Source organism: Fundulus heteroclitus, chromosome 3 (assembly GCF_011125445.2).
Source record: "Fundulus heteroclitus isolate FHET01 chromosome 3, MU-UCD_Fhet_4.1, whole genome shotgun sequence".
Lineage (NCBI taxonomy): Eukaryota > Metazoa > Chordata > Actinopteri > Cyprinodontiformes > Fundulidae > Fundulus > Fundulus heteroclitus.
This window is the reverse complement of record NC_046363.1, coordinates 6,823,623-6,843,978: the sequence shown is the minus strand read 5'-3', so window position 1 is coordinate 6,843,978 and position 20,356 is coordinate 6,823,623. Positions and strand designations below refer to the sequence as shown.

General features: G+C 43.3%; 2 protein-coding genes across 2 annotated transcripts in view; one reads left to right on the top strand and one right to left on the bottom strand.

Annotated features, from left to right (window-relative positions):
- Positions 1-1,850: 1,850 nt before the first annotated feature.
- Positions 1,851-6,256, bottom strand: LOC105933133 (2-iminobutanoate/2-iminopropanoate deaminase). The gene is made up of 6 exons (XM_012872534.3): positions 6,065-6,256; positions 5,424-5,529; positions 5,135-5,189; positions 4,960-5,028; positions 2,885-2,940; positions 1,851-2,798 (listed from the first exon to the last, which is right to left on the bottom strand). Exons 1-6 carry the CDS (start codon positions 6,127-6,129, stop codon positions 2,739-2,741), a joined length of 411 nt encoding a protein of 136 aa, XP_012727988.2. The 5' UTR covers positions 6,130-6,256; the 3' UTR covers positions 1,851-2,738.
- Positions 6,257-6,443: 187 nt separating this feature from the next.
- Positions 6,444-20,356, top strand: part of pop1 (POP1 homolog, ribonuclease P/MRP subunit) — a gene marked incomplete in the record, with an annotated part of 15,892 nt that continues 1,979 nt past the window's right edge. Inside the window, 15 exon segments of the mRNA XM_036129177.1 lie at positions 6,444-6,528; positions 6,724-6,829; positions 8,278-8,406; positions 10,760-10,935; positions 11,045-11,305; positions 11,390-11,477; positions 11,607-11,785; positions 11,870-12,132; positions 12,254-12,359; positions 12,444-12,543; positions 12,637-12,756; positions 15,103-15,224; positions 15,314-15,505; positions 17,266-17,420; positions 17,966-18,199. Of these exon segments, the coding sequence (XP_035985070.1) occupies positions 6,502-6,528; positions 6,724-6,829; positions 8,278-8,406; positions 10,760-10,935; positions 11,045-11,305; positions 11,390-11,477; positions 11,607-11,785; positions 11,870-12,132; positions 12,254-12,359; positions 12,444-12,543; positions 12,637-12,756; positions 15,103-15,224; positions 15,314-15,505; positions 17,266-17,420; positions 17,966-18,199 (2,258 nt within the window).

Genomic DNA, 20,356 nt, shown 5'->3' with positions numbered 1-20,356 from the left:
TAGGTTTGTATTCATCCTCTCACATGGCAATAAAAACCTTCTAAGCGTACATTTGAAGGCACTGCTGTGGGACGCTGATGTCATACGGCTGAAGGTGTTAGTAAGATCGCCTCACCTGCTCCTGCAGCCCAGTCAGAAGCCACAGCGTGTTATTTTAGCTTTCTACATTTTGGGTTTGGAGATGTAGGGCCACGGAAAACGACTCTGCTGCAAGCAATGGGAATAAACTTCTGTTTGGTTTGTTGTTTATTTCTTTCTCTGGAATCAACAGCTTGATTTCTCTAGAATCCTGCTAACTGGTTAGTGTACAGAATAAAATCTCCCTTACTAAGAAGGTCTTAAAGCGTTTTATTGCTGGAGCTGAACTGCGTGTCCATGGCTGATCCTCCAGCGGTCCATTCAAACTCATACTTTAAGAAACAAAAACATAAGCCATCTGAGAAGGAACTACAATGTTACATTGCTTTGAAAAAATTATTCACACCCTTTAAACCTTTCAATGCTTTGCCCTGTTACAACCACAAACATGAATGCATTTTATGGTCATTCTATTTAATAGATCAATACAAAGACGGAGGCAGAAGGAAAAGAATATATGGTTTTCAAGATGTTTTTAAAAATCAAAGGTGGCAAGCATCTGTGTTCAGCCCCTTTTACTCTGATATCCATCATCAGCTGCAACCAGTTCAAAGTCATTTGCAAGATCCAGTCCCACTGGGTGAACATCAATCTCAGTATGAACCCAGATGTTCTGTTAAGGCCTCACAGGTTTGTTAGAGAACATTGGTGAATAAAAAAGCATCTAAGGCCAAGGGATACACCAGGACGGGTCAGGGGTATTAAAACAGAGTTAAAAATGACATCCGAGGATTTCTCAGAGCTCTTTTCAAGTCATCATTTGAAGATAGAAAGAGCATCGCACAACTGAAAACCTTCCAAGTCATAGCCAAGCTACCTAAACTGACATGCTGGGTGAGGAGAGCATTAGTCAGTGAAGCAGCAAAAAGGCTGATGGGGCTGAACAAGGAAGAACCTGTCCTGGTTTAAATGAGAGCAAAATGGAAGATTCAACCAAAATCCAATACATAATCTGCAAGGACAGTGAAATTTGTTCTCTCTGCAAGTGCTGCAAGAACAAGATGAGGTCAGTCTGCTCTCACAGCCTCGGTTTAGGAGTTCTTGTAGCCTGTTCTTGACTGGCATTCAGGGCAGAAAGACCTTCCTCTTGCATGGCGTCTGAGAAATATGACGTGGGTATGCTGCAGTAGGAGACGCCTTTGAAGACTTCCTGGAAGTTCTTAGTTCTCGTGAAGTATGAAATTTCCTTGCCAGCAAGAACTTTGTTTATGAAACCTTGAGTAAAATAACTAATATCTCTCTTCTGGTGGAGCATGTCTTGGCCTTTGTCAACAGGCAAACAGAAACAACAAACTCTTGCTCTGTCGCTTTAAAATCTGTGGACAACAAATATTCTGTGTAAACTAAAAAGCCAGAAGAGGGGTTAAAACTTTTAAAATTCACTAAGGTGACAGAATAACAGCTGCAGATCTGTTACCGCATCACTTTTTTTTTAAATATTCGACTCAAATGTTTATCAGAATAGCAACGGTTTTCTACATCCATGCACAGTCAAAGGTAACATGGACATGTAAATCATTAGCAAAATAAGCTTTTCATGATCCTGTTGTTTAATTCACTATGAACCACATACGGGGATAGAATATAATAGCTAATGCCACCATACCCTGAGGCCTTGAACACACCTGACGAAGAACAAAAACACAATAGTCACAAACATGGTACTCACAAACACATATAACTGTAAAATGAACAATAAAAGAGCCATGACATTGAAAAGTTACAAGCATTTATTGCTGAGTTACATCATCAATAATGACTGAGGATATACATTATGTCATGGGTCTAGCTGGTGACAACAGAGGCTGATGGGGAAATTTAAGCCGCACAAACAGGGCGGGATGCTAAACAACTATTGTAAGTGAAAGGGGAGCCGCGGGGGATTGAAGATCCAGCGCTGTCTCTAAACACGTCTCATCAATGTTAATGAGGAGAAAGCGCTTTAAGCCTGGGCCGGCAGCAAGTGCATTAAAACAGCCAGAAATCACTCACTGGCCTTTTTATTGGACCAAGATACATGAGTCTGAACATTCATTGGAAGCGCCTGTGTGAAAAGCCTGAAACATCAGCACTATGACGTCCCACTGAATATTTAAGCAAAACCCAACTTTTTATTTAGATACTATTGTTTTAACTGTTTTTTTGTATTATTATTTATCCAGTGATCCATCCTGGAAATCATTTAAGAATAAATGTAACTACAGTTTTTTAATGCCAACTTTATTGTTTTAATTAGATCATAGTGTTAGGCAACTCAGAGGCCTACATCTCTTGTGGGAAAGGCAAGAGAACATCTTATTCTAGCAAGACAAATGAGCGTTGATCTTTATAAGCCAGGATTAAGCTACAAGATAGCAACTACTGGTTAAGGACCCGGGTTGAGCTTACCATCAGGCACACAGAGGACGATGGTAAGGGAGCAACAAAATCTCCAAACCTCACGGTAGCAAATATTGTCAGAGTGAGATGAAGCTACTGAAATAAACGATTCAGGTGACTCAATAAATGTAAGGGTGTTGTACTTAGTGTCTATTTAATCTGTGCTTTACTGGGTGAAAAACTGCTACTGTGTTGTTTGCATCGTTTCATTGATGCGCTTGTTAAGGAGCATCGCTCAGAGGGCCCAAAACAGCGACCGCTTCGATCTCCACCAGTCCGCCCTGGAGACACACAGCACAGGCGGCTTTCAGAGAGCTCTCAGTCTGGAATCAGCAAACATCAGCCACGGTCTTTGAGAAATACTCACCCTGGGAAGAGCCGCCACCTGATAGGCAGCTCGGGCTGGGAAGCTGCTGCTGAAAACTGCAGATGGAAGCTCGGTTAGGGACCATGCAGACATGCACCAAATAGTTCTCTTAGTTTACTTTGATGGAAGTTTTACACTTCCACAAAACGCATCAGTCAATAACGAAACCTTGGCATAGAGTAAAAACACATGAAAAATACTCAACTGTGCTGCTGACATAGGATGTGAAGTTTTAATCAGCACGGATTCCATAATAAAATGACTCCTGATATCAAAAAGGGTCCATGTTTTCAGGCACTTTATGGCGAATTGTCAGCCCTTTTCTATCTAGATTACAAGGCACATTAAACTCTACATACCAAAGTGAAGTAGGATTTATTTATAGAGGGAAGCTCACATGCTTACACTTAATAATTCATTTTTAATGTGGTTCTCCACATTTCTACGAGGCTTTGTGTTTTGAAGCGTCTCCTCGAGTATCAGACCTCTGGTATTTCTGCTGTGATGTAGTGCCTTGCAAAAGTATTCATACCACTTGAACTTTTTCACATTTTGTCCCAATACAACTACAAACCTCAAATTTTTTTAATAAGGATTTAGCTGTGAGGTGGAAGGAAAATGAGACATGTTTTTTTACTTTTTCATAAATAGTAAAACTAAAGCAAGCTCCCCTAAGTCAATACTTTCCAGGACCTCCAATTAAAACCTCCAACTACAGGCTCCAAGTCTGTTAGTCTGAGTCTTGGTCAGCTTGGCACAAATAGAGAAGATGTTTATCCATTCTTTTTTGCAGAATATCTCAAGATTAGTCAGATCGGAGGGAGAACATCTTTGAACAGCACATTTCAAGTCTTGCCGCCGTCTCAGTTGGATTTAGGTGTGGACTTTGACTGGTCCACTTTAACATCAGAATGTGCTTTGGTCTAAAACATTCTATTGTAGCTCTAGCAGGATGTTAAGTATCACTACCCTGCTGAAAGGTGAGCCTCTACCTGACTCTTAGGTCTTTTGCAGCCTATAATAGGTTTTCTTCCAGACTTGGTCTGTATTTGGCTCCAGCTCCAGCAATCTTTGAACTCTGGTTAGCTGCTAAGTCCTGTTCAAGCAAAGTATCCCCGCTGCACGATGTTGATCACACCATGGTGTGTTCAGGGTTGGAACAGTGTTAATTTTCCAAATTGCAAGTAGGAAGAAAGCCTCAGTTATGGCTTTGGATCTGCTCAGAGCACCTTCTTTTACAGGTTTGCTCTGTGCCTTAGATGGCTTGTAGAAAACTGCAAATAGAGCTTCTTATGGTGGAGTGCACAACTGATAGTTTTACTATTGAAGGATTCTTCCTCCATGGGGCGTTCACAGAACGCAGATGCATATTACACTTTTTTGTTTTATTAGTGAAGAAATATCAGTGACTAAGTATTATTTTCCCCAAACTTCACAAGTATGCCATTGTTTGCATTCAAGCATATGCAATCCCAATAAAATTGGGACAAGTGTTTTGTAGTAATGTGACAAAACCTGCAAAAGTACAAGGGGTAGAAATACTTTTACCATCTGTGTTCCCTGAAAACCAAAGCCACCCAGCCCCCGCAGCGTTTCTTCTTTAAATGTCAGTGAAAGCTACAGGGGAGGCTTTATTATCACGTTTAGGCAGGGCCAGGTATCACAATGTCTGGTATTTAGATGAAGCTTAATCCATTGACAGCAGCAGCTCAGATTTCACTCAGCAGTGACTCAGGAAGCTTCAGCAGCCGGTGTGCTCCTCTTCTGTCAAAGCCACGCCGTTTCTCATTAGTAGCCTCACATATAGTACGCACCTGCTTAGGAACATCCTTTATTCATTTAGAATCCTTGGCGGCAAAAGATTTGCTCAAACCAAAGGCATAAAACCAAGCTGTTTTAAAAAAACAAACAAACAGTATGTCCACCTGAGTGACGCAGGTTTATTTGGGTTATACTGACACCCAGTGGCCAACTTGTTATAAAACGGAACTGATGGCCTTTTCCCAAATTTAAAAACAGCTCTAATATTGCAGAGATACACTAGTTTCTAATGATCGCCACGGCATTTTACTTACACTGCTTGTAAACATCATTGACTTTTACAAAATCGTTCATGTCGGCTAACAGCACTGTGGTTTTCACGACTGCAGAAACAGATGAGAGAGAAAAAACAACTAGAAATCAAATGCACAAACAGGTTTTGAGCAAAGGTTAAAACAAATGGAACTATTCGACTAAAGTTTCTCTCACCGTTCTCATAGCTGCAGCCAGCAACTTTAAGAATTTCCCCCATGTTCACAAGAGCCTGAAAAAAAATATTCACAGCACAAAGTCCGGTACAGTGCGCCCAGCTCTTCAAATATTGATTCAACTTTTAAGTGTCTCGATTGTGAGGGACAAAAGGACTACGATTGAACAAAATGTTGCTTATAACAACGGGGGGAAGACAGGAAACAGTTACGGCTTGCCAATCTATTTCAAGCGTTGCAATTGAGTGTAGTGATTAAATGAAAAGAGGCAGACATTAGTGAAAGGTCACCTGTCTGGTCTGCGCCTGAACACCACCTTCCACCAGCTGCCCACTGGCAGGATCCATCCCCAGCTGCCCTGAGATGTACATGGTCCGATCAACCACCACGGCTTGGCTTGAACACACGCACACACACACACACACACACACACACACACACACACACACACACACACACACACACACACACAAAACAACAACAAATATGACGTTACAGCTAAATATAAACTTTTTTATATATATCTCCTAAAAACGTGGTGTGACTTCATTTAAAACATTTCATCAAACTGTTTCATTCTGGGGTCAGACCCGCAGAAGCCATGCATGGTTGTTTAATTTTGAACTCAGCAGGCAACAGGATCTGCAGAGCCAATCCTAACGGAGTGTATTAAACACAAACCTGGGAGCAGAACTTGTTAATGGTTAAACCGCTGTTCTCTGGGTGTAAAGTGCAAAATCTGAACATATGCACTTTAAAAAAACTGCTTTTGCATTCATGCTCCCTTAAAATAATAGAAAAAACGCTTCTTTTTGCGTTTTCATTGCAATCCACTGTACTATTAAAATACACAAGAATTGAACAGTAAGCCAGTGTACTGCCACATGGCCCGCTGTGCAGCAGGGTTAAAGTTGAGCCCTGCTCCTCTCACCTGTATGGGCCGATCGCAGCAGGAGCTTTGGTTGTGCTGATGATCCTCCTGAACAGTGCAGCCATTTTCCCTCAGTAATCACTGACCCAACACCAGGAAAGTGAAAAGCATGCAGTTTAACGGGGAGCTGAGAGGCGAGCAGCTGCCAAGAGAACGTCGCACCTTCTTTACCGTATAACACCAGCTATCGGCGCATCTTAAAATTAGAATAGAAACCGTGCGGCTGTAGTCCACACAAACGCGTTTCAATGCTTACACGATAATTATTTCAATAATAAATTGAAATAGAATTTTATTATTTGAACATATTAAATGTGTACCGGTCCAGGTACGAAGGCATTATTTTTGTTGCGCCGATACACTACATATCCCGTGACTCCTCCCCTCATGAACCCGGAAGCAAACAAGAACGCCAACGAGCATGAGGGAAAACTCACATGGTAGCTAAGAGCAGCACAGCGGCCGTAAGGATTGCACGTCAGCATACACACATCATTTGGTAACAGCATTACTATTATGGGTAACCTTATTGGGGGGAATTGACTAAAGCTCCAGTTTTAACGCCAATGCTAACTTTGTCCGAACGGAGCTAACCAGCTAGGACTGTCGCTGTCACGGATCTTGGGGGTGTTTGAGCTCTGCCTTCTGGTTTCCTACAGAACATGTCTGCAGCTAAAGCCAAAATGCGAGAGAAGAAGATGAGGAACCAGCCTGTCAGTGTGCAGCATCCATCTTCTTCTCACGGGGAGAGTCGCGCAGAGAACGGTGGGTGAGGAGATCAGTCATCATGTCCCCGGTGTTCACTGCCTCTCCGTGGCAGGCCGGGCCTTTCTCAGAGGCCAGTTCAAGCTTCAGGAGTCTCTTGGTTTTATTTCTCAGTGATCAGTCTGTGCAGAACTGGAGCCAGCTTCATCAGTTCCAAGTGATCCAAGTGAAGCCTCGGTCCACGTTCACATACACACCCCCCACCAATAAAAAAAGTAAACACGACACAAGGCTTATGTGTGATAAAAACACAGCGGGGATTTCAGCAAAAGCTGCCATCCGTTAAACACATGGAAGCGATGTCTAAACAGGACCAGGACAGAACAACCTTCAGCGATCATTTCGACTCAAACTTTGTCTATAAAGAGCCAAAAAAACACACAGTGTTGATGTCTTCCATCAACATCATTTAAATGCTCAGTGATTTTCCCTTCATCCCTGACTACTAGTTCTGAAAATGTTCACCGTGCAGACAGAGGTATAAGTTAGGGCTGGGTAGTGATTCAAATTTCAAGAATCGATTCAGATTCTCAAGATTTAGAATTGAGTCTTTTTGATTTGAGCTCTATTTGGTGTGCTAGTAATAAAAAAATGTTTTTTGCTGTTACCTGAATTACATGATTGTATAGTTATGTAATGTATTGATGCTAGTATTATATTAACATTCAACAGCAAATTAATAAAGTAAAAGTAGTTAATGATGGCTGTAAGGGCCTCTCCCTAAATGTTGAGACTATTGTTTCCACAAACATGCTGTGGGGCAGAATACCCAAACAGATCCAGGGCAGAAACCAGAGGATGTCAGTGATATCTACAGCTGCTATTTGGACACTAACCTGGTACATTATTAAAAATTTGACATTAAAAATTCACCTTCCGGTATGAAGTGTGAGCCGCAAACGCCAGCTCTCACATTTAAGTTCACAATAGAAAAAGCATTTAAAAAAATAAAATCTATGCTTAGGAATTAATATGAGACTCGATTCAGACTTGGATTTTTTCCTTCCCTTTGCATCCTAGCCTATCATTACATCCTCCCAACCAAGACCAAGCGTTGCTCTTGAGACGGTGACGTCACGTGCGCGGTACCGCATTACAAACATAGACCCAGGAGCTCTGTCACCAAGCTCCGCCCCCTTCAGAGTTCAGAGAGCACACGTTATTTTTTTTTTTCTTTGTTAAAATCTTGCAGTTTTGGTAATAAGTTGGTTGAATGAAAGTTTAACCTCAGTGTGTGTTTGTCCTTTATCTAAAAAAATAGTTAATTCAACAACAGCCTAAAATGTCCAGGACTGCACTTATCATGATTATCAATATCAATCAATATGATTTATATTTCATCGTTATACTATTTTCTATATCGGCCAGCTCTAATTCAGAGCGTAAGGTGAAAAATAAACACTGTACTGTGTCATTAAAAACTAACAAACATTCTTTTCTTCTCCCAGGAGGTGGTCAATCAGATGCGCGTCCTTCCTCACAGAGGCAGAGGGCAGCTCCCAACAGGAGCGGATGGATCCGTGGACATCAGAGGGACGGTGGTGGTTATGCCAGAGAGATGCCCAAGTACATCACCGGTAAACATATTTACTACATACCAGTGCAAACCACTGAGCTATATAATACACTGGAGTGCTGATTTTGCCGAAAAACTGAAGTCACTGGCCGCCATCTTGCTAGTCCCTACTCTCACAGAATCCCACAGGATTTGGTTGCAACAACAAGCAGTTTTCTGGCTGTGTGAAAACGTTTCACAGGTAATTTTACAGTCAGTGGATGTACTAACACTATCAACTACTAGGAAATTAGGTGCTGAAATATTTTACATGTTATTCATATTAAATATATATATATATGTATATATAAGTATGTGTATATGTATATATGTATATATATGTATACACATATGTAAATATATGTTTTGTATATTGTTATTTATATATTTATAAATGTTAAACATATATATTTAAGTGAATAAAATGCAAAATATTTCAGCACATGACTTTCTCAGTACTTGATATTTTTAGAACATAACATAAAACTATATGGCATTTGACATTTTAAAAGTTTTAAGTCCCCCCTGAACATGAGAAAATCCTCGTTATTCGATGCTGTAGCGCACATATTCCCTTGTTACTGAGGGGAAATAGGGAGTACCAATATGGCGGCTGGTGGCTTCAAAGCGACTTGTTCAAACAGACGGTGATTAGCACTCCAGTGTATAATATAGCTCAGTGGTGCAAACTCACTCTGTTGCTCTTTACTGTGTTATTGAGCTATTTCTTTAGCGGGGAATTTTTGCTTCAGGTAACAGAAAATAATCAGAATTCATTTGAGGCTCTCATGCTGTATATTTGGCTTGACCGTCTTCAGCATCCACTTTGTTGGACTGAAGAAGCTGAAGCACAGAGATGAAGAACACCTGATTATGATGCTCATCATCCACAAATGCAGCATGAGGAGCGTTTATGTTATTTAGTGCACGAGTTCTCAAAGAGGGGGTCTGGACCCACCATGCAGAGGCAGCTACATGATCCAAATGATGATCCAAATTCCTGACTTGTTGGCATGACAGAGATATACTTGTTTTAATGTAGCAAATTAATGCATTTAATAGTGGAAATGCGTCCGTTTTTTCTCCAGAATATACAACCATTCAACATCAGAAACTATCCCAGTTTTTTCTCGCAAATATGCTAAATTAATTTCACAATTGTTAGTTTTGCGGAAATGTATTCCTCTTTGACCATTTTGAAATTTTCTTCAATCAACAATGTTTGTAATACGCTTTTTTTTTGTAAATGACAAAAATAAAGTCAGTCTTTTGCACAATCATTTCAAAGTCCTGATACTATTAATACTTTGATGCTGATTTGCTAAAAAAGATTACCATATTTTTCGGACTACAAGACACACTTAAAATCCTTAAATCTTCTCAAAAATTATGGTGCACATTATAATCCAGTGCTCCTTATATATGATTAAAGTTGTGCTTACTGACTGATTTTATGTAGTACAATGTGCTCAGAAATCTGTTAAAATGTGTAAGTACGACTTTGGTTAGCAACGAAGCCGCTCTGTTCAATGGATATTCGGAGCATTACGGTACACTGTGTCACTACCTGATTGGACCTCTGAGCTGTCTACAAGACTGCCTGACTGTAATGTCAAAACTAGAAGTGCATTCGTGTTAAGGCATCCACATTGGGCGTAGTTTACTCCGCAGAGGTCAGCGCGTACTTGAGGCGGACTCTGCACAGACTCTGGTCAGGTACGTGTCACACAATAAACTTCTCGGCAGTAAAAAGTCTTTACATCAAACTGTTTTATATGTGACAGCGAGCTTGATACTCTGAGCTGCTCCAAGCAGGCGGTCACAAGGACGCGCAGCATCACAGTCCCTCTCTGTTCTCCCTGACAGGTGGGAGTCTGCTGGAAAAGAAACGGCTCTAGGTGCTCAGCTAGCTAATCACACATTTTACCATCTGTTCCACCTCTTCGCCCCAATTGAAGGAATATGCCACAAGAAATGTAGGCAATAGGTACGTTTGACTATGACAGAAAGTCAGTGCGGAGTCCACCAACCTCACAGTATGCACACATTACGCCCGAGTATGTGAGAGCCTTAAGGCAGCCCACGCCTGGAGTACGCGCTAGCAACAATAAACCTAGTAAGTTAATTCAGTATAAAAGTTAGGTTTATTTTGGCCTTATGTTAGAAACAGGGCAGTGTAGTCCAACTACTCTGTCCTCCTGACAGAGACGCCTGGAGAGCTGTGTACGGGAAGGGAAGAAGAAAAACATCGCCACCCCCTAACTTGCCTAAAGGGGGTCTTCTGCCTCTAGCACTGTTATTTTGGCGGTCGCAGGTGGATAGGTTTGGGAACCCCCGATTTAAAGATCAGTTTGCTCTCCCTCCTTCTATCCTAGGTGGGTCTTTTGCCAGGGCCAGAGCTGCAGAGGTTAACGCCATGCTGAAAGCGGTCACCAAGACGGCGGCTAGCAGTCACCTGTTCCAGGGTCTGCCCAAACACATGAGGCGACGGGCCATGAGCCACAACACCAAGCGGCTCCCCCGCAGGCTGAGAGACCTGGCCAACAGAATGGTAACATTTAACGCTTGAAGCGTGACATTTGACACTTTCTGCTGTGTTTGTGTACAGAAATATCCCCTGAACACCCTTCACTGACATCCTGTGTCCCGTTCTCCTCCAGAGGGAGAAGAGCCTCCAGGCCGGCCCTAAGAAGAAGAAGGAACCCGCAAAGAACAAAAGCCGCAAAGCTCGCCGGCGGCACGGGAACCTGCTGCTGGAGTTCAACCGGCGCCAGCGGAAGAACATCTGGCTGGAGACGCACATCTGGCATGCCAAGCGCTTCCACATGGTGAAAAAGTGGGGTTACTGCCTCGGGGACAGACCCACGTACAAATGCTATCGGCCGTGCTACCGAGCAATGAGCAGCCACTGCCTGCTGCAGGTAGCCACAAAGAGCAAGGCTTTGGTTGGAATCGTGGATCTGAGGGCATTCGATTTATAACCTTCTTATGTTTTGTCAACTCAGGATCTTTCTTATTACTGCTGCATAGAGTTAAAGGGGGAAGAAGACAAGTTGTTGGCCGCTCTGTCGCAGCTGACATGCAAGGAGGCTGGTAAGATCAAATGGGTTTACTTTCATTTCCTCCTGAAGATTGCTTTTGACCGCTGGTTTCCTGTGATCTGATCTTACTTAGAGTCTAAATTTGTACGTTTAGATTCAGCTGTGGCGTTTTTCTTTCTAGGTCCCACATTTGCTGCCGCCATGTGCCTGTCAGGGGCCCGACAGGGCAGCGTCACGGTGTACAAGGCGGGACAGTACCCTACCCAGCCCCTGGGACCTGTTACCTACCTCTGGAGACCCCCAACAGCGGGGTTGACCCACCGGCAGCTCTGGATCTGGGCCCATCCCACACTGAAGCAGGTATGGTGGGTCTTCAAAGTGCGTCGGCTGTTAGAAGAACAAGTCCGTATAAAGTCGATGTAATCCAATGTGTTCTGCATCCAGGATCTTCTCCCTGAATTACAAAGCGTGTGCCAGTGTTCTGAGGCTGTGGTGCCTCCAGTTCAGCCGGAGGTGTCGTGTGCAGAGGCTGATCCCGGCATTCAGGCAGAACCAAAGTCTGACAGCAAGCTGAAACCTGGAGCCAAGAGGAAGAAGAGCTGTAAGGATGCCGCTGAACCTCCCGCAAAGAAGATCCTGGGGGATGGAACCAGATTACCCGGCACCCCGGTTACCTGGAAGTCCAGCTCAACTGGGATAGTTATAAAGTCAGTGAGGTGTTCAAGTTTGATTTCCAGCTAAACCGGGGAGATTCTCAGCAGAATCAAAGCCCGGATAAAACGTCTTTTATCAATAACACCCATTTCTTCTCCTGTAAACGTGTTTCAGCGATCTCACAATGGAGATTGTGCGCTATCGTCTGATTGGACCGCAGTCTCACTCAGTGCTGACTGAAACTTTGGAAGCAGCTACCGTCTGTGATGCAGGCAGGACGGTAATATCAGTTTCAGCGGCCGCCGAAGGGGAGTTCCTCTGCTCACACCGAAGAACTGACAGGTTAAGTGTTTCTCCTTTTAAGGAACTGGAGTCGCCGTCCCTCTGGTGGCCTCAGCACTGCAAAGATCAGAGCAACATGACGCTCCATCAGCAACAGACTGATGTCTTTAATATACTCAAAGGTTGGCGAGGCTTTGTTCTTACCGATTTCCCCTTCTGCTTATTTTACCAGGTTGTTTAATGTGTGTTTGTGCTTGTTGGTTTAATCCTTCCAGGTGTCTGTTCAACGGGAGAAGTCCCCCCAGGAACAGTGCTGGGGCTGACTGTGGACGACCCCCGGCTGAATCTGCCAAAAACCAAGGTTAAAGCTGTGCCCCGTGTGAGCCAGCTCCAAGGTAAAATCTGACCTTCTGGATAGTCAACAAAGAGCTTTCTGCTCAGAATGCACCGTAAACGCAGTGTGATCTGGGTTTAGGGGAAAACGTCCCAAAAAACCCCACAAACGGACCCTAATTAGCCGATCGGTCTCTGAGCTTCAGTCTCCAGGTTGCTGCAGCGAGTACACATATGGCTCTGTGCTCCGGGGAGCCTCTGCCTGGCCATGCAGATGTTCCAGGTTCGAATCCTGGCAGAACCCTGTACTCCTGACAGAACCTCGATGATTGGCAGTAGCTCATTGGCTGATGTGGCCTTGAACAGATAAAGTGGGCTTTTGAGCCGTTCCATGGGACTCACACAAACACCAGAGCAAGAAACATATGGTACCGATTCAATAATAAGAAAAATCTCAACTCTTTTTGCTGCTTGACAGGTATAACTATAAAGCCATTTCTCACAAATATTCATCTATTAGCCACTTATGGGCTGATCTGACCTACAGAGGTACATCGATGCTGTAAGCAAATGTAGCCCTGCATCTGTGTACCGCTGACTGGACAAATAGTCATGGAAAGGACTACAGAAAGTCAATACATTGAAAGCCGTTTATAAACCAGTCTCTTAAATGTGGTCCTTTTTAAGGTGCATAGCACAAGTTTTGACATTCAATATTTATTTTCTTTCCCATACGTGCCCTTAGAATAGCCCGACGTGTAAAATGAGTTATCCTGTATTTACCACAGTTGCCTCTACAGGCTCCATTAGTCAGTTCATGAGTGAGTCGGGCCGAACCCTCTGGGTGTGACGTGCTGCACGCTCCACTTCACCCTGCTGCACTGTTGAGTCTCCGCCGTAATCGATGCATTAGCCAGAGAAAGAGGGCTACCTTCCACATTTGGAGCTTTTTTTACCTCAGAAGACATGCCTCTAAACAAAAGACCTGTGTAATCTTTGCAGCAGATTCTTTCCTCTTCTTCCATCCACATCCACAACACTGGTGGCATTTCCACTTGACAGAAAACTCAAAGAAATCTGCCTTTAAAAGTGCTGATCAAAAGAGAGAAAACACGACTGGAAATCAGGGTTCAAGCGAACTATAAGAAATCAGCAGAGAAAATTAGATTTATGTACAGAAAACCTAAACAAACCGTTATTAATCCCTAACTGTAGGAGAAGGAAGGAAGCAGTCGGTGACTGGATGGTTTGATCTAAAGTGGGAGTTAATGATGAATCCTGAATCTGCCGTGTCCAAGGAGAGGATGCTGCAGCATTAGTTCGGTGCCGTTCCTGTCAAAATGATGGAACCTGATTGGTGAACATCAGTAGTTTTCATAGAGCCTTAAAAGGCATTCAGGCTTTCAGGAAAGCCACAGGGGAAGGGCTTTCCTTCAACACTGAATGATTTCATGTTTGTTCCTCTACCTGATTTAACATCTGGACTGGACGTCCTTCAAGAGTAGTTATTTTATATTTTCGTATAATGAGGTTTGACCTTTAACAAGCCATAGGCAGGACATCCTGGCAAGGTGCTTCTAGCAAGGGGCTTAACGTTTCCTGAACAAAGAACCTTTTTCTGTAATCAAAAGAACTCCCCTCCTCTCTGTCACGTTCTAAGATGAAAATGGCCCATTTGCCACAGGTGAAACTGTGACTGAGTGGTGCAGACAGGGTCTCCATGGTGAAGCGATTTAACACCATTGCCATCGTGGGCCCGCCATCATTCCAAATCAGACCGTTAACCCCAGAAAAAATGTTCAGGTAGTGCTCTTAAAGATTTGAGACTGCAGTCTAACACGGTCTAGGCCCTAACCTTTATTAGAAATGTTATAAATAAGAGTTCAGAAACATATGCAAGTTCATCTTCCCAGATTTATGTTCAGTTTTTTAAGGCTCTGCAGGGACTGAGAAGTAAATGCTTGTGTTTGGAGACGGCTGCCTTTAACCCTAATGGGCTTCAGGGTAAACAGATTTATTATTGTTGCTTAAACTTGGGGAACAGGTTTCATTTTTTTTTTGTATTTATTAGACATTTTGAACCGAGAATGTTTTTTATTTTTGCAGCTGATTGGCTACATCTTTCTCTGCGGTGTAATCTATTAGGACCATTAGTTTGGGTGTCTGTGGATCAGCTCCACATGATTGTGCACATCTGAATGCTGACACTACAGTCTTTGGCTGGAGTACATGGACGGATTGAGTTACATATTACAGATTTAATCTAGTCCTCTACTTGTTTATATTACTGACTGTAATCATAAGGTAGCTAATGCAGAATCGATGCCTGCATTTTTCTCCTGACTCTGTTGACCACATTTCTGGCTAAGCTGCCTTCACAGGACCATGCTGTGTGTGTGTTTCTTCAGAAGCCGACGAAGAGAAGATGCGTGAGCTGATGCTGCGAGGAGTGCCGCAGCCATGCTGCCAGAGTTCCCTGTGGGAGCAGTCTGTCCGCAACAGCGTCACCGACAACAAGATGTCCGAGCAGGTGCCCTCAGATCAGCAATTCAGCTTTGTCGTAACGCCTGCCACCACGGGTCCCTCTTACCTGACGTGTTTTCTGTGTCCTGGCTAAAGGAGCTGAACCGCATGAAGAGTGAAATGTTGGTGCCAGGCTCCAGGCTGAGCCCCACTCCCCCACAGGGCCGGGTCCCCATTTTACTGGTCCATCAGCCTGGCAAGCAGGTGGGAAATGAGATGAGCTGCTGGGGGGCTGGATGGGAGCTGCTCCTTCCTAAAGGCTGGGGGATGGCCTTCTGGATCCCACTGGTACGTAGCATGACTCGAACCAAACTAAAGCAATGCTTGGACTGTACGCTGGCTTGTAATGGAGCCTGGGTGCTGGAAAGGCTGTCAGTGGGATTTGCTCTGCAGACCGAACAGAGCCAGAGTGGATCATTTCAGTGGGATCTCTGGTGGTCCCTCTGCTATTTCGCATAAACAAACCAAAGTCTTTTAAACGCCGAGTAGTCGTTCCACCACAAATAATGACTGTCATCTGTTAAATCTCTGCGCTTATCGGCTTTTGTTGAGGAAACAATCTGTCATATTCAATATTTACTTGCATGAAACTGCTCACAATCTCCCAGCAGGGACGCTAGCGGAGATTTTCCGGGCTGCAGCAATAGCTGCAGCTTGTTTTGTCTTCCCATTCATGTTTTTTGGCGGTACACGAGATCTGTCAGAGTGTAAAATAGCAAGTTATCAGGAACATCTTTCAGTGTTGCCTTTTTAGACATCTTCCTGTTTCTGCCTGTTCATCCTCATCCGTATGAGCTCTGCTGGAAATCTATAAACGCTGTCAACATTTACAGTCAAAATACTTCCAAAGCGTCGTCTGACAGACCAGGATGTTCCACAAGTCGCTGGATTTCTTTTACAGCTGATCTGGATCGAGGAGTTGGTTTGAATGGGTTTACATTTAGTAGATTTGATTAAAAATAATTAAGAAATGATTAGAAGCAGTTTGTTAAGGCGGTCAGAAGCTCTAAATGTTACTAACAGATTAAAGGTTCAGTTTTATATCATATAGCAATACATAGCAGTGCATCATTTAATACTCCTGGAAGGCACTGCAATTCAATTTCAGTTGTTTATGTATATAGTGCCAATTCACAGCAAATGATGTCTCAAGGACTTCAGACGACGTACACTAACCCATCCATACCTCAATTACATAATTCCAATGGATCCTAGTCATCAAACAGTGCGCAGTTAAGTTCAGTTTATTATTCAAATTAGTTAAGTAAACTTTATTTATATAGCACCTTTTAACAGGATAAAGACCACAAATGCTTCACAATAAAAACAACCATAAAACAATACAAAACAAAAATATGAAAAGATAAATGTTTAAAAGTTTTCTATCTAAGGAAACCCAGCAGATTGCATTATGCCATGGACACGCAGCATTCACTCCTCCTGGACGAGTGTGTTGTGTTGTGTGTTAGCATTGTGTTGCTGATTCTGCAGCAATCTCTCATACCGAGCACGCATGTCGCGACACTGGCGAGGAAAACTGTCGTTTAACAGGAAGAAACCTCCAGCAGAACCAGGGTTCTAAAGCACTGATCCAGAACTTTTTATGTGAAATAAAGAGTTACTGGCAGTAGTAGTTCCTCAAGTGGCTTCATCCAGGAGAGAAACACAGCTAAACAGAACATCAGGCCAGTTTTCAAGCCTATTGGGTGAATGTTTGCACATCCCGCTAGTCGCATCAAAGTTGAACCAATTGCTTTGTCTTGGATGCGTTTATCCTTGTCTCTCTCCTAGACAAAGAGCATCATCTATGTAGATTCTGGAATAATAAAACCTGACAATACTTTCAAAATAGAGATCGAGCGATACAGGTTTTCTTCTGGTAATTTCACAATGTCAATCTGGCTCCACAAGCTGTGGGCTTTAGTCTAAGAGGAATGATGTGTGCATGGAGCTGACGGTACATTTTTATCTGTGCTTTAGGAAGGTTGCATAGTAGAGGTAGTGTGAACTCCCCTATTCTCTCCCTCCCCTGTTTCACGCCCCTCCAGGTGTACAGAGAGGTTCGCGTAGCCGGCCTGCACATGAGCCTGAAACACTCCCAGAACAAAGCGGCTCCCCACTTTCCCCACGACTATCCGGACTGCCCCGCAGGAGCCCGTTTTCAGGAGGAGCAGGAGGCAGAGTTTCTGGACAAGTTTAGAAGGTCAGCTCAAGGTCGGGTCCTTGAAGGAACCAAGATATCTCTGCTGTGAATTCACTGCATTTTCAGGGACATCTTGTGCTGCCAGTTTATTCTGAAGCTTATGAATTAATCTCACATGACCAACATGTAAAGCTGCCGATAAATGCACATATTTCTCATAATTTAGGTCTGACACTACTGATCTGTTGTTGTTTTGGTACATTTAGGGTGTGAAGGATGTTTAACAAAGTAAAATGCCAATCAGAATAACTTGGCTCTGAAAATCTTTGGCATCCAGTTTTGGATGAGTGTGTTTGTGTCTAAAAATAAAAGGTACTGATTTCCATCTTTATGGAGATGTAAGGCTCTCAGCATGTTAGAGATGCTAGGATAAGGGGAGCTCTCCAAATCTGTGATCCCAGGTAATTTACTATAAGCATCTCTCTCATGTGCTGATGAGACGTTAAAAACGCTGCGTGTACTCAGCAGTAACAACGCCTAACAAAAGCTGGCAGGGTTTCCCCTCACAGTTTGACAAGGGCATGACCTTCCAACCTCTCCCTCAGGCGTCCGCCAGCCAAGAGGACCAATTACATTAAACATGGCTGCCTGGCTCCTTTTCGTTGCCCTTGGCAACAGCTGGCAGAGGAGTGGGAGCTCCTGATGATGGAAGGAGGAGCGGAGGGGAAAGGAGAGGGCCAGACCCAGAGCTCAACAAAAACCCACGTTGAGACGGAGGAGGCGACGCCTCAGCAACACAGAGCTGTAGCTAATCCTCCGATCCGCTTCAACGTTCTCAGGTAAATTTGCTTTCTCTGCATTTTATTCAGTCACATTAGAACAGCTGACTTTTAATGCTACCTCAAGCTACAGCGGCTTTAAAAAGCACTGCATTTTATCACTGCCCAACTACAGACTTCAAAGTATCTTTTTGGGATATTATGAGACTGACCAACACAAAGTAATCCAAGGTAGATGCTTTCAAAATGTTTCACAAATACAAATCTGACTTTGCCTTTGTATGGCATGCAGTTGTATTCAGACCCTCTATTCTCATGCCTCTAAATAAAACCAGCCAGCTGCATTTAGAAGGCACAAATTGGTAAACCACAATCAACATTTGTGCAATTTATTCCCACTGTATAAAACCAGCTGTTCTGTCAAGGCATCAGACGTTTCTTAATGAACAAACGGCATCAGAAAGACCTATAAATAAAGCAGACAGGTCAGGAAGAAGAAAGTTGCTAAGTTTAAAGCCGTGTTAGGTTATAAAACAATGTCTTAAGCTTTGAATATTGCAGGAAATGCTGCTCAGTACACCTGAACATAGAATACGGCACAACTGCAAACCTGCTAAGACACGGCCATCTGCCTAAACTGACAGGCCAAGTAAGCAGAGTAATAATCAGAGAAGCAGCCAAGAGTCCCATGGTAACTTTGGGGGAGTTGGAGGGAAGCAGAGCTCAGGTGCGAGAATCTGTCAACTAAACTGTCGTTTGATCTACAAATGGGACCTGAATGGAAAGCAGGAAGACGTTGTTGGAACAAAAGCCAAGGAAACTCATGTTTGCAGTTTGCCACAAGCTATGAAGGGTGTGTGAGGTCAGATGAGACCAAATCTTTACGTATTAGTTCTAAATAAAAAAACAACAACACTGTGTTGTTAAAAACAACAACACTGCACATCAATCTAAACACATTTTCTTTGTAGTACCTCTTAAGGTGCGTTCACATTAAGCGTGAATGTGCCAGGCCGAGTGACAGATTTACATGAAATGCCTGAGCACCGGTGCCACATGGGAGCGACGTGGCGCTACGCGACGCCACAGAGGCAGTTCTAGTGACACAACGCGTTATTTTGCTGATTAAAGCAATGCCAGAGCCTCACGAAACCTGCGATGGATGCAAAGGAACAGTTGTTGGAGTTGAACAAGCTGAACTTTTGTGTCTTGTCACACCGCGACAACCAATCAGGAGCTGAATGTGTCTGTGACACGGGGTGAAGGACTGCAGCGGAGACGAAGCAGCTTTCATTCAACAAGGAAGACAAGCTGATAGTGGTGGTCTGCGGTTGGTCTGAGTTGTGTAACTCAACCAATTATTACTATCAAGTCAAGTCCAGAATGGACGGAGCCTGGAGAAGAGTGAGTGAGTGAGGAAACTGGAGTGACAGGGGAGTGAAGGCGTCACTAGATAGCTCCATCGTACTGCTGTATTTCTGGCTTGTTGCCTGCTTTGCAAACAGCCGGCGATAATGTCAGGCGAGTGACATGCGCTAAAGTGCCGACATTGTGCCGCTAATGTGAACGCACCTTTAGAAACATTGTTTAAAGTTTGGATGTTCCACATGCAACACCACTTTGATTTGTCCGGTTTGAGCAGCAGCCGCTACATGTAATATTGATTGTAGACACACTGCCATACTGGATCCACAAATTGGCCTTATAAAATTTGTCTGACTTTCCGAGTGGGAAGTCTGACTTTAGGGGCCGTTTTAGTTTATTCTTCCGACTCGGAAGTCAGATTTTCTGAGTTCTGACCTTAACTGGAACACAACATGAATAAAACCTATTAGGCTACAAAAGACACCGAGACTGGGGCAGAGCTTTACCTTCAACCAGAGCTACAAAGGAATAGCTTTGATTACAACATATTTATCTGTTTGAATGGACCAGTCAAAGTTCAGACCTAAATACTATTAGGCCTTTGACAAGACTTGGAGTTACTGTTCAGACCCCCTCCGCCCAGTCTGACTGAGTTTGCCGTACTTTAATTGAAATCTCATGGTTCAGATATGCGGAGCTGGTAGAGACCTACTCTTACAGACTTGCTGCTTTTAAGCAATGGCTCAAAGAGGCTGTATACAAATGCACACCAGCAATGATTCATTACTTTGTGTTTGTGTTCAATGAAAAAGGAAATCCCAATAAAATTAGAGACACATTTTATTTTTAACA

What these genes read in the sequence shown, in the direction of transcription:
- LOC105933133 (XM_012872534.3), bottom strand. Translation starts at nt 6,129, where the DNA reads ATGGCTGCACTGTTCAGGAGGATCATCAGCACAACCAAAGCTCCTGCT. An exon ending in GCTGCGATCGGCCCATACAG is followed by an intron (nt 5,530 to 6,064) that starts GTGAGAGGAGCA and finishes CGTGTGTTCAAG; the next exon opens with CCAAGCCGTGGTGGTTGATC. An exon ending in AGGTGGCGGCTCTTCCCAGG is followed by an intron (nt 2,799 to 2,884) that starts GTGAGTATTTCT and finishes GTGTGTCTCCAG; the next exon opens with GGCGGACTGGTGGAGATCGA.